Consider the following 14050-nt stretch of genomic DNA (forward strand, 5'->3'; position numbering starts at 1 on the left):
GTTTTATCCTCAAGGAATGCAGAGTGAATTTACTCACATTCATTAAGCTCTTATGATGCATGTTTCTAAGCTCTTTACTTGTATTATTCCATTTAATCCTTTCAATACCATGTGATAAACTGAGATTTTGATAAACACAATAAATAGCAGTGATTGGGTAGGTCATAGATTTTATTTTAAGAAGCTGTATAGTTTTCCCAACATGTCATTCATTCAATGATATAAAAGAAAAAGGGAAATAGTATTTATTATTATTATTACCACCATGTCCATTTCAAAATGGAGAAACTAAGGACACACAGGTTAAGTCATTCACTTAAGGCTATATGGCCAGTAAGCAGCACAGGCAAGATCTGGATCCAGATGGCCTGACTCAGAGCCTGTATTTTTGACCATTATGTTAATTAATGAATAAAAGGAAATGACAGTCACTAAGAGTACATGATAGTAATAAATGCCATTATTTTAAAAAATTTCCAGGTTTTTGTGTTTAATGTAAGCAAAAGATACATATTCACCTTAAGTCAAGTGTAAAAACAGAGGTAGTGATTTCAGACTCCTTTAACTACAGTCTTCTTCTGATGATGAAAACATACAGAGTGTTGCATGAAAATCAGGACCTCACCCACCTGAGCAGGTAAATCCATCTCCAGTGAACCCTTCGGAGCAGGCACAGCGGTAGGAGCCTGGGGTATTGACACACTGAGCATTTATGCTGCACTGGTGGGTTCCATTAGAACATTCGTCCAGATCTGCATGTCAAGAGAACATAGCAATAAAGTTCATAAATGAAAATGGAATATTTAAACACCCAGGAAGATTTTCATTTGTCTTAATTTAAATGTAAACTGGCCCCAAACTGGCCAAATGGAATGTATTTTAGTTTACTGGTCAAGTTGCAGTTCTATATAATTTTCTAAGACCTCAGACCTATGATCCAAAGTGTTCATGCTACAAACATGGGCCAAAATAATTAGTTCAAGCGTTTTGTGAGCTGTCTAATCAACTAGAATTATAATGTTTAAAAGAAAACCAGGCCTAGATTTCTTTCCGATTTCTACCGAGGGTGAATTTTATCATTGGCTACCTTATCACTAAAAAAGGGGTCAATTTTCAAGATAATACTGAATTTCAGAGCAGGAAAATTACCATAGAATTTTCAAGTTCATTTTATAGATGAGGAAATCAAGATATGATTCTTGACCTCATGGAACCCCCCTAGTCTAGTGGAAAAGACAGATGTTAAACACAGAGAATTCAATTAAATTTAATACTGTCATACATGTACCATGAAGAAAAGTTACAAGGTATAAGGAAATAAGAAGGGTGTCTAATTTGGATTGCAGGAATTAGGAAAGCTCCACTGAGGAAGTCATTTTCAGTTAACTTCGCATCTGAAGGATGAGCAAGAGTTGACCTGCGAACAGAAGTAGGGATGGGTCTTCCTTGCAGAGGGAACAGCACGTATGAAAACACTGAGAAGGAAAAGAGCTTTGATGTGACAAAAATTAAAGGAGGTTAGAGTGACAAAGAACAATGTAGGAGACCAGGGATGAAGGAAAGTGAAGCTGGAGAGATAGTGGGAAGATGCCAGAGGGTCTTGTAAACCATGTGAAGGAAGCTGAAGTTTATCCTAAATTCAATGGATTAAGATGACAATTGTGAAGAAATCAGATCCATGGTTTAAAAAATCTACCTGGCTGCAATGTGGAGAATGGATTGCGGGAGGACCAGAGAGGGAGTAAGCCAACATATGAGGAGGTTCTTTTAGCAGCTAACGGAGAGAAAGGGCTGGGGTGGGGGGCAGATTGAGAGAGAGAACGGTTGTGATGAGAGCAGGGGGATGGAGATGGAAAGGAGTGGAGGGATTTGGATGCCATTTTGGAGTAGAGGTGCCTGGACATGGTTAAATCTTTTGTATTAGCGGCAGGCTATTTTTCGATAGCTGGCCAGAGTGATAGATGGACAAGAAGCACAAAAAAAGAGAGGCTAGAGGAGGGAAAAACAGTAAACAAATGGGACTAGAAAACTGGGAATGGGGATATAGCTGAAAAGTTGTGAGATTAATGATAGAGAAATGGCTGGACTCAAGTGGGTAGCTAGTGGACTTAGTGACACCGTGAGAGAACCTTCCTTAGCAAAGTTATTTAAAAACTATGTTAACTCAAATTCTGGAGTCAGCTCATAAACATTTGACAAGTATAAAACAATTGAGTAGGTAAGAAAGTACATTCAAATTAACTAATATTATTAATAAGAGATCTTAAAATTATCCTTTAATTCTTGCTGCAGGCTTATCAGGTTTTAATGAGTAATCATGGGGAGGTCGGTTTTGCTTGCTTTAATTTGTATTTTAGATAGACCTGGATAATTTTTACGAGTTGCAACATGCCTTATTGTTGAGGCACATAAAACACTGAACGTACCAAGCAGCACTGTGAATGACATCAAGGGTAAAATCCAGTTCCTTGCCTCACAGCTATAAAGGACTTATTAGACTTTGGTCAAGAACTATAAAACTTGGAGAATGGCAACTGCCTTCACATTCTCCTTCTAATCTGGCTTCTTGGAATCCAAGACATTTAGATTTCTCTGGAAGAAGGATTCTATTTTCTATTAAGAAGCTGGTATTGACCACTTACTATAGACCTAGGTTATCTGAAAAAAATCGTTTCATTCCCTTCATTTATTTCACTGGGTTTTAAATCTCACTGTTACTCTATGAAAAAACTGGAAAAATATATTAGTCATGTTTCATCCTACAGCTGTTTGGATTTCTGGCTGCACATCAAATAATTTTTACTGAACAACACCACATTAAAAAGCAGATGCCAAGGCATACTGTTGTAATTTGATCATTTATACCAAAGTTAAAGGAAACTCTTAGGCAAGAATTATCTTGCAACGAAAGACAGCCTTTAATTTTCAAGAGAATAAATGAAACTAAGAGGCATGTTCCTATTTAAGTATGTAGGTTAACAACTGTGCAAAGAAGAGCCTCTAGGGATTCTGTGTCTTAGCGAAGGTTATTTACATTTGCAAAATACTCACCAATACATTTGATGCCATTTCCAACCCAGCCTTCTCTGCAGCTACATTTGAAGCTTCCTGGGACGTTTAGACATGAGGCATGCATGTCACAGTTGTGGGCACCAATTTCACACTCATCCACATCTGAGAAATCGTAGTTAATATGAAGATAAGATACAACCTAGTTAATTCTACTTCCAAGAGATTTCTGTATAGGCAAAATTTTAAAGTAAACACAGAGAAAACATTAACGTCACTTTTATTTTTAATATGTTTAGACTCCAACAGGATTTGGAAGTTCATGATCCAAATCAAACAAGGCCTTCCCTGAAAGAAACTGCCAGCCAGAATATATAAAAATAATCACTGGAAATGTTTTCTGGAAAATGACCAGATGCTTTTATCAGTATTATGTATATAGTGTCTGTGTATGTGGTACACATACATATGAACATGCAGAGTTCTTCTTTCATTACTTGCTCTTTCCTGGAGGTGTCAGCTTAAGGCCTAGGCTGCAGTCTAAGTCACCCACCACCTGGCCTGAGCAAAATACCACACTAAAGCCTTGAGCAATGATGGACATTTGGCCCAAAGCATTGACCCTGGGAGTTCAACCCCCATCCGACCTTCAAAAGGCTAAAACTATTTAGTAGAGAACAGGAATAAGAGATAAAATGAATGGGGTGAACAAAGAAAAAAAGCGAAGAGAGGAAATTTGGGCAGGGAGAAGAGAAGGCAACAGCAAATGGAAAGAGAGGAGGGAAGAGCAGAGAAAAAGATGGGGAAAGAAAGGAAGGAAAAGAGTCTAAATACAAGTTTTAGATTAATTTTTGTTAGTTTAAAAGAACTGTAAAACTCAGCAAACACCTGGGATTCCTCCAGGTCTTTTGGTGCTTCTTCCTTACGTATATCTCCTGTTTGGGCAGGAGAAAGTGAACGCTGCCCCAAGAGCTATCAGGAGCACATCAGAACCATGGGGGCGAGATTCCACACCCATTCTCCCACTCCGTGACCAAGCACGCAGCCAGGTCTGCGGCTTGGTAGCGGAGACCGTGCTCATCTACCACAGAGAAGAGACAAACGCATCACACATGCTCTGGGCCAGTTACTTATCACATACCTGTCACAACCTGGTGTGGGTGAAAGTACAAGAAATTCCAGGGAACAAATGATGCTGAAGGTTAACCTCTGAAATATAAGAAACTGAAACACAGGGGATACAAGCTTGAGACCTACCTGTGCATCCCGTGGTCCCCTTCTTTACTGAATATCCCAGCTGACAGTGGCAAATGAAGGATCCCTTGGTGTTCTCACATTCCCCAAACATGCAGATGTTTGAATTTAAGTCACATTCATTCACGTCTAGGAAATTGATTTTCAACACCTTGGTTAATACTTGTTTATTCTAGTAATTCAAAAGCTATCTTTTAAACTGAATAGCATACTAATGAGATACACAAATAACGTTTAAAATATAATGTATTTGCAGGACACAGTATTACAGATAAATATATTGTCTTTAAGGATTTTTTTTTCAAATAATTCTTCCTTTTTGGCTTTCACATCTTCTAATACAATGGTTTGAATTTTAAAAATAACCAAAAAAGCCTTTTCTTCTTAGGTGCGCGTGTGTGTGTGTGTGTGCACACTGTACATAAATATTTATCCTGTTCTTATGGTACCCACCAATGCATGTTTTCATGTCCATTGAAGCCATGAAGCCATCATAACACAGACAGCGATACTCTCCAGGAATGTTGGTACACTGCCCACCATCACAGATATCAGGATTATTTTCACATTCATCAATATCTGATGATACAAAATCAAAATCAAATGAAAAACAAGGATGACTTTTATTAAGCTCATGCATTTTTTTCCATCCAGTTCCACACAAAATATGTGGAGCCAGATTTGTAAGATAAGATTAACCAGATGTACAAAGTCTGTGTATTTTCCTTCCTGTACCTGCACACGACCTCCCATCTGGCATCAGGGCATAACCTTCACTGCAGCTACATTCATAGCTTCCTTCGGCATTAGTGCACTGGGTGTCACAGCCTCCGTTCATTATCATACATTCGTCAATATCTGTAAAAACATTGCCACCACGTTACTTGTCAGAGATACTGCCTTAAAAAAAAAAAAGAGAGTTTTTCTACTTCTTCTTAAACAGACAATGCTCCAGTGACTTTGGATTTTTCATGTTGATTGATCATTGTAACATTAGCCTTTCTTAGTTCCTCCCACTTCCTTTTAGACAGCATTTCATTTGACATTCAGCTCCTGTAACCTAAGATTAAAGAACTCAGATATACCATATAGGATGAAATATATAGAGAAATATAGGATGTTTCTTATTATAAAACCAAAGGTTCCTCTGCAAAACCACCAAACCATGGCATCTGCCCCCATTCTTAGATTTGTTTTTAGGACAAAGGACTCCCATCGGTGTCACTATATATTCCGTGCCAGAAGCATTCCTCCACTGACTTGAGAAATACAACTTCCAGACCTGCCTGGTCTACCCTTACCTGTACAGCCCTGCCGGTCTGGCGTGGCCTGGTACCCAGCATTGCAGGAGCACTGATAAGTTCCAATCATGTTTACACATTTTCCATTTCTACAGAGATTGTCACTCAGGGAGCATTCATTAATATCTATAAAAAGATACACAGAGTTAATGTTTTATGAAATCACAACACCACTTAAAGTATCAAGAACATGCAGCATCAGAGCAATGGTCTCCAAAGGGCTTTATTTACTTCAGGGGGAAGTAAGATGGTCTCTTGCAGCAATTCAAAGAAAACGCCAGAATCTATATTTCTCTTAGTTCTACCTGCAACAGTGCTCTCCAGTGGAACTTTTTACATTGATGGAACTGTTACATATCTGTGCTGTCCAATATGTAGCTGTTACTGAGTGCTTGAAACATGGATACTGTGACTAAGGAACTGAATTTTTAACGTTATTTAATTTTGATAAAATTTAAATAGCCACGTGTGGCTAGTGAGTACCACATTAGACCACATCCACCTAGCACATGCCAGAAATAAAGCTTGTTAATACTTAATCTATGAATTTACACTGGCACCCTCAGCTGGTCTTAATTGGATGGTTACGTGTTGTCTAAATAACATGAAGGTTCCTGAGGGAAGACAGCTGGTTCCAAAAACAGAGGGGCTGAAAATAGGGCCCTCAGTTTTTAACTTTTCATGGCATTGTGTTTACAGGGCCTGGATAGGTGGATTACAGATTATATTGCCTGTTTTTAAGTAAACTAACCCTTATAAGATGGGCAGATGCCTTAAAGAAAACGCCTGCAAAGATCTGTGGAAGAAACTAGTACTAATAATGCAAAATGAGAAGAGCAAGAAAATGGTAGAGTGACACTTCCTCACACAAGTTACCCGTCAAACACAATCTAAGGTAAAAATCAGATATAACAAGAAATTCACCCCAAATTCTCAAAATTACTAAGAAGACAATGTGGCAGATTTATGTTTATAATCATGAAATATTTATTTTATTGAACATGCAAAAATACATATTTTATAATGTACATTATATCATTGAGGGGAACTTTTTTTTTCAGCTATAAAACCCATGAAGGGCTTCCCTGGTGGCGCAGTGGTTGAGAGTCCTCCTGTCGATGCAGGGGACACGGGTTCGTGCCCCGGTCCGGGAAGATCCCACATGCCATGGAGCGGCTGGGCCCGTGAGCCATGGCCGCTGAGCCTGCGCGTCCGGAGCCTGTGCTCCGCAACAGGAGAGGCCACAGCAGTGAGAGGCCCACATACCACAAAAAAAAAAAAAAAAAAAACCATGAAAATTAATTAGCAAAATAAATTGAACTTAGAAACAGATCTCTGGATCACTGGTATCACAACGATGAATAAATATTCTGTAATTATCTGTGTGAAAAAGCTTTTCGAACTATTAAAGTGGAATTAAAAATATTTAAAACCTTCACCTTTTAAAATGTCTGTTCGAAAAAAGAAGCAGACTCACAGATACAAAGAACAAACTAGTGGTTACCAGTGGGGAGAGGAAACGGTGGAGGGGAAAGATAGGGGTAGGGGTTAAAAAAAAAAAAAGGGTTATTATGGGATTATACAAAAACATGAATGCAAAACTTCTGAGAATTGTAAAGCACGATAGAATTTAAAGAATCTTTCATTGAATAAAAAAATTTAAAAAATAAATAAAATGATCTATGATTTAAGATTCACCTAATCATTAGCATAGCGATATAAATATGGGTTATAAATAAATACATGAGTAGTCGGGAGGTGTGCTCAAGCTATGTTTTTATTTGGGGGTGTGGGATCTGTCTATTTTAAACTGTTTTATTTGCTTACACTTTCAAGAAAGACTTACTGTGAGGAAAACATTTCCTGGCTAAATCAAAGCTTTAAAGCCTATGGAACGCTTCTTCAAGACCAGCCGTGGTCGCACCTACATCCTCCGCCCCCCATCCCCGAGCTCAGGGCCGGTAAAGAGGCCTCAGTGCTTCTGTGAGGAGGGGGTTGGAGCATGAGCTCACACACAGGTGAGCAGACCCTGTGATGACTGACATGGGGCACCGAGTGGATCCTTGTGCACAGGTGTGCACACAGGCAAACTATCAGGGAGCAGCCCTTCCAAGGGGAGCAGCTGTCCCATCCCAGCCGACCCGGAGGAGGGAACTACAAGGCCTGACACAGGGTCCCTCCCACAGGGTCCTTTCCAGTGCGCTTGTAACGAAAACGAGGGGAACTGGGGTAAGCATCTTCTAAAGACACAGCCTGAATCCAAATGTACAGACTCTGAATTCCCAAATTTTAATCTGTTAGATTTCACAGGCCCAAACCAACCAGTTCATGAGAACGACCTCTGAGCTTTATGATATTTACCAGTTGAACTGGGAGGGTTTTATGTGCTGAGGAGACAAACTCACCCACACAGTCCTCACGTGACGGTGACAGCTCATGTCCCAGTGGGCAGTCACACTGAAAGCTGCCCTCAGTGTTCACACAGGTGCCACCCCTACAAAGGAGAGGGTTACGTTCACATTCGTCAATGTCTGAAAGGTAAAAACGTGAGAGCCATTAAAGAACTCTGAGGAAAAAACGTTCACGCACACAGCATGGGAGAAAGATTCATTATCTGAGGTCATTGTGACTCAAACATGAGACATGGGTTAATAAGAGATGGGATAACGCTCTCTTCACTTTATGATCAGCAGATAAAAGGTTAAAGTTCTACTCTGAAAAGATAGTGAGCTATCAAGGCTTTTACTTGTATGAAATGAGCAGGCTCATGAGAGGTAAAAATAAACAATATTCGCTTTATATCACTCTAAACTCCAGACACCATATGTCTCTATCTCTAATCAAAGTGAAAGAAAACTCTTAGATTGATCACTTTCTGTATCCCATGAGCTGAGTCCTATAAGTTGCTAAAAATCAAACGATGGGCTAAAAGGTGGGCAATGCCAAGAGTGTTTGTAATAACACCCAAGTAAGGAAAAGGACATGGGATTCGCATGACAATATAAATTTGGGGGTCACCACCCACTACCATACATTTTCAGTGACTCCCTCCTCAGCAGTTAGTCTGTGGTGACTTCAGATTCTATAAATAAGCAGAACCCAGTCTCAATATCTCACTGCCATTAAGGCACCGAGGGCCTGGGGCTCCCCAAGAGCTATCGAGGAGCGGATTTCCTGTCTGACACTTAGATCTGTTCTCTCTCTCACCACAGCTTCTTGCCAAGCATGCTGTTCACAGCTCTGAGACAGGCCAAGGTCGCACTAAGGAGTCTGTGCTACACCGGTTTGCAGACCCGAGCAGCTTACCCATGCAGTTCTTCATCATCATGAACCCGCTCTCGTAGCCTTCGAAGCACTCACACTCAAAGCTGCCCGGCGTGTTGACACAGATCCCACTCCCACAGAGGTCAGGAGAAATCCTGCACTCGTCAATGTCTAGTTCACAGGGTTTAAAAGAAATTCAGAAAACCAGAGTGAGATGAGAAGGTGTTAACAAACAGAGAGGTTTGGCCTTCCGAGCAAAAGTGCTGGAGGAAGCAGGGGCGAGCCGTAGAAGGATGCATTTTCAGGAGGTCACCTCGAGGGGGACAGGGCTGCAGGCATATTCCTTTCCCCAACTGCCAAAACTGTCACAGCCAATGGGCAGGGGGGCCCTTTTTGTCCTTAAGAATTCTGGAATTGTGGATTTCTCTTTGTGGCTTAGAAATGATAACAGAAGGATGAACCAAGCAACTGGGATATGAGCCGACCAAGGCAGGTGGCAAACGAGGAAGCAGTGGCCATATGGATGGAGTCCCATGCAAAACGCAAAGCCCACGCTGGTTCTGCTGCATTAGCCCATGTCCGCCCCTGGTGCGGGCGTGAGAGGGCTGCTGCCTCTGAGCAGGGGTGGCTAGCCGGCCACAGAGACAGCCTCAGAGGCAGATACGACCACTGAACCCTGAGCCGGAGAACGCGCCTATATGGCAGGGCCGTGGAATATGCCCCAACTGTGTTTCTGCGTCATATTCAGACGGAAGAGCCTACTGATTTAATTTTAAAATTAAAAACAAACGATAATGATGGGCTTTTGCATCTGTCAATTTTTACATACTACAGTAAATAAGAATCTTTAACAGCAGCACTTAGACTCTCAAAAATAGGATTCTCTGAGAAATCTCCCATTCCTGAAATCAAGATTTTCAATAGAGCAGTATGTCTGTAAAATAAGATTAAGAAAACATGACTTGCTTAAATATTTTTGTCAGAGTGGGAAAAATGTTTTTGCCAGCATCTGTTTATTCTCGTGAATTTAAATGTTTAAGTTTTTCTATCACAGGATTTATAAATGGCTAATTTGCACACATTCTCTTGCGGGGGGTAGGGAGGGTAGTCTCAGCCCCTGCTTTCTCCCAGCTTTTGTTTTCTTTCTATTGATTTTTCCCAATTGCAGGACATACTGAAAAAATGCAGGTACTTTCTTTTAAACAAAAGTCTTAACAAAATTGATTGATTCAATTAAGCAGGTAATAATATGCACACTAATTCTCTTAATTTTTATCTATCAGTATCTAGGAACTGGTGATGAGAGCCATATGAAGAACACAGAATAAGTTCAATGGCAGAGGAGGGACAGATTTTGGCTGATGTGATGTGGTGGGAGCTGCATAGTGCAGATTATGAACTCTGGAACCAGATGACTGGGCACAAATCCCACTTCTGTCATCTTCTGGGTGTAGGGGCTTGGGAAAGTCACTTAATTTCTCTGTGCCTTAGTTTCTTTATCTGTAAAATGGGGCATGTAGTAGCACCTGCCTCATAGGAGTAAGCGAACCAATGTTTCTGAAGTGCTGAGAACAGTTCTTGTCTCATAAAGAGGGCAGTATATATGAAAGCTATTCGCTGTTAAGAATTAGCATTTTGGAGGAAGTGGCTTTTGAACTGATCCTGGAAGATGGCATAGAAATTCTAACTTTAAAGATGTAGAATAAATAGAAGGGCAAGAGATAAAATGCACAGATGAAGAAAACTAATGCATTTCAAAGAACATCAAGTCATAGAGAGGCTGATAATGGGTGCAAGTACAGGTAAGATAGGTACGGTTACTGAGGGTGCCAGCGTGGGGAGCAGAAGATGGGCCTTACATGCTGTGAAGAAGGGCAGCCAACCGTGTCCCACTGTCCTTTCACATTGCATCCCACAACACCGCAGTGCTCTCAACAAACTTCTCTTATACAGTATAAACGAGTTGAGTTTCAGAGCCATTAAGTGACTTGGCTAATTTCACACCAAAAACAGGGCAGTCAGAACTGGAAAACCTTCTTTATCTACGTCTAGGATCATCTAAGTCAATAGAAGTTGTTTTGAGGGAAGTTATACAATCCAAGCCCTGCTTTAGGATGAAAAACCTGGTGGTTGTGAAAATGAAGGATCTAATTGGAAACTTACTGGGGTGGGAGACGCTGGAGGAATCTGCAGTGTAGTAGAGACTGCGATGTGCTGCCCAGGTCCCCCTTCAAGAAGGAAGGACTCACGCGTCCTTGCCCTCAGCTGTCGGGACTGCGGCTGGCAGAAAGTCCTGAGGTGAGAACTGTCTTCAGGAAGCACCTCAGCTAAGCGGACCTTCCTCACAGTCACACCCCTTCTTGGGGCAGATGTATGCAAAGATTCATCATGCAGGTACAAGACAACTGTGATGTGCTTCCCAGATGCAGAGCTCCCGGGGCAGGTGGGCTGAGGACCACATTGGGATTGCATCACAGCCCACTTCTGCTTCCTTTCCCCCCCTCCCAAGACCAATCCTTAATAACCTTCGTGCCTGCTAATCTCTGCTCAATCTGTTTCCTGAGGAGCTGAACCTACAGCAGCAATAGTGTAGAAGAAATAGTACAAGTACTTGAAATAACCATTTTGATGGAAGAATATACATAACTTTTTCACTTTTCTATTGGGAGAGGGAGGTGTCAAAATTAAGTCTGAGGCTTCAATCCTGAGTGAAATGATACTATTAATATATCCAAGGAAGTCCCTAGGCAGAGGAAGGGGGGTGGGACAAAGGGAGACGAAAACAAAGAGTAACTGTCCAGATGGGAGTTAGAAATGCAGGAGTGGAACTCAGGAGGACTAGAGAGCTATAGATGGCACCTAGGAGTCAGCTCAACAGAGGCTATCCAAAAAGGCGTGATGGTAGATGCAATTCTGAGAGGCAGAATGTTGAGAAAGCAGAGGATTTTGGAAAATGCCCAAGGGATGGAAAATGCCAAAGACAAGAAGAATCTGGGAAGATTAGAGATGGAACATCATAGTCATGATAGGACAACTCAGACGGGAAATACCATGGAAGCTAAGAGAGAAGAAAATCAAGGAGGGGGTTGGCCAGAGGTCAAGGAGAATATGCACTGAGAGAAAGATTTTTTTGAACTTGGCAAAGGTGTTTTTTAAGAGTATATATATATGTGCCTGAAGGAGGGAGGTCAGCATTCAGGGGCTACAAAGCAAATGGTTACTTAAAAGAGAGGAATGAGAGGTGAAAGTAGGAAAAGAGCATGGTAGCTTGAGGGAAAAGGAGGGCTGAGGAGACGCTCTGCACTTGTTTACAGGTCTAGGGAAAGAAACCAGTAAAGAGGGGGAGATGCCAGAGAGAGAGGAGAGAACTCCGCTAAGAAGGGCCTGGAGAAGAAAGAGGGAAGGAGAGTGAAAGCAGAGAGTTTCGCTGGAAAATTGCAGAAGAACATCACATTTCCTTCTCTGGAAATGGAGGAGAGAGTAGGGCTGGAAAAGGACATTTTATACCAGAGAAGAGGGTGTGTGAGAAGGGTCCTGGCAATCAGGTTTGACTTCAATAAAGAAGAAAAGGAATGAATAGCGATACGAGAGGGTGTGTAAGCCAGAAGAGGTTTAGAAGTGCCGCTAAGAGAAATTTATTAAGGGACGTAAAGAGGTGAATACAAGTATCGCTCAGCAGCAGCAAAGGCCTGGTTGGGGGCAAATGCAGGGACCTCGGTCACCTTTTCTCAGGCTCTCCCCACCAAGTTCAGCAGCCCCGAATGGAGAAAACAGTGGTGAGGGGGTTAGGAGTCGGGGATCGGCATGGAAGGCACGGCAGAAAGACAAGACGGCAGAACTCCACAAGACCAGATGGATAGTTGTGAAATGCTCAGGGGATAGTCTAGGCTGGGGAGGGCCAGGAGTGAATCACTAGGATCCTATGGAGTACGAAGCTAGGAAGAAGTCAAGAGAGACACTTCAATGGAGATCAGGAACGCGTAGTGGGGGCAGGAGAAAAGGGAAAATTCCAAAGAGAATATGTAAAACGAGAGTTCTGAAAACAAGACCTTGGAGACATACTTCAAGTGTTTGGAATAATTTGTTATATTACCTAATAGAAAAACTTGGAATTTTGTGTATTTTCTTAGAGAGAAGGATAAGGGTATGGATATGGATTGTGACTGAAGCATAATATTAAGAAAACTGCCCACAGATGAGGAAAATAAGTTACAACTTCTCTATTACAAACCTTAAAATTTGTAACAGAATGTCAAGTTTATACAAGTGTTGATTTAATGGCTATATTCTTTAGTACTCATATATTCTGAAAATCCTATTGTTATACTGTTCTTGTAGGTAGCACAGATATTATTTTCATGCTCTTTTGCAGCTCTCTCACAAGTTTGCTGGAGAAGTGGTTTAGGCATCAGGAAAAGGAAATAAAAAGAACAATGTACATGTTCCTAGTGAGAAGATGGGGTTTTAAAGGCAGTACTTCCCAATAGCAAAAGAAAGAGAGCCAAGGTTTACCCAGTACAACAGAAGAATAGTCTCACCTGTGCAGTTTCTTTCCTCCAAGTCTAAAGCAAAGCCACTATTGCAACGGCACTTGAAACTTCCAATTGTATTCCTGCACTTTCCATACGTGCACATCCCAGGGAATGCTTTGCATTCATTGATATCTACAGGCAGAACAGAGCTGGAATGTAGAGCCAGTTGATATAAAAGAGTAGGTCCAGCTTATCCTTAAGCTGGGATGAAGTGAGAGCATGGCATGGACATATATACACTACCAAATGTAAAACAGATAGCTAGTGGGAAGCAGCTGCATAGCACAGGGAGACCAGCTCGGTGCTTTGTGACCACCTAGAGGGCTGGGATAGGGAGGGTGGGAGGGAGGCTCAAGAGGGAGGGGATATGGGGATATATGTATACGTATAGCTGATTCACTTTGTTATACAGCAGAAACTAACACACCATTGTCAAGCAATTATACTCCAATAAAGATGTTAAAAAATAAAAGGGTAGGTCCATCATTTTAAGTTAAAAATCTAACATGATGGAAAAGAATGTACTCAAGTAAAAATGGGGGATATCAAATTTTTCAATGATTACATTGATGCCACACAGGAAGTGCCAACTGTGAAAAAGATTCTGTATTTTTACTGAACAGTTCTGATCCTTTTATTTCTATTTGTTTTGTAAAGTTTAGGGGAGATAGAGAACTTTTTGCAACATCA

General features: G+C 41.2%; 1 protein-coding gene across 1 annotated transcript in view; it reads right to left on the bottom strand.

Moving 5' to 3' along the window:
* The window catches only part of FBN2 (fibrillin 2), a 231314-nt gene that overhangs the window by 55129 nt on the left and 162135 nt on the right, over positions 1-14050 (bottom strand). The window contains exons 25-33 of the mRNA XM_030869739.2: positions 13367-13492; positions 8871-8999; positions 7970-8095; positions 5565-5690; positions 4999-5121; positions 4717-4842; positions 4267-4392; positions 3052-3174; positions 630-752 (exon numbers count right to left, since the gene is read on the bottom strand). Coding sequence (XP_030725599.1) covers positions 630-752; positions 3052-3174; positions 4267-4392; positions 4717-4842; positions 4999-5121; positions 5565-5690; positions 7970-8095; positions 8871-8999; positions 13367-13492 — 1128 coding nt within the window. The remainder of the gene's footprint in view (positions 1-629; positions 753-3051; positions 3175-4266; positions 4393-4716; positions 4843-4998; positions 5122-5564; positions 5691-7969; positions 8096-8870; positions 9000-13366; positions 13493-14050) is intronic.

The sequence above is a fragment of the Globicephala melas genome, chromosome 3 (genome assembly GCF_963455315.2).
Source record: "Globicephala melas chromosome 3, mGloMel1.2, whole genome shotgun sequence".
NCBI lineage: Eukaryota > Metazoa > Chordata > Mammalia > Artiodactyla > Delphinidae > Globicephala > Globicephala melas.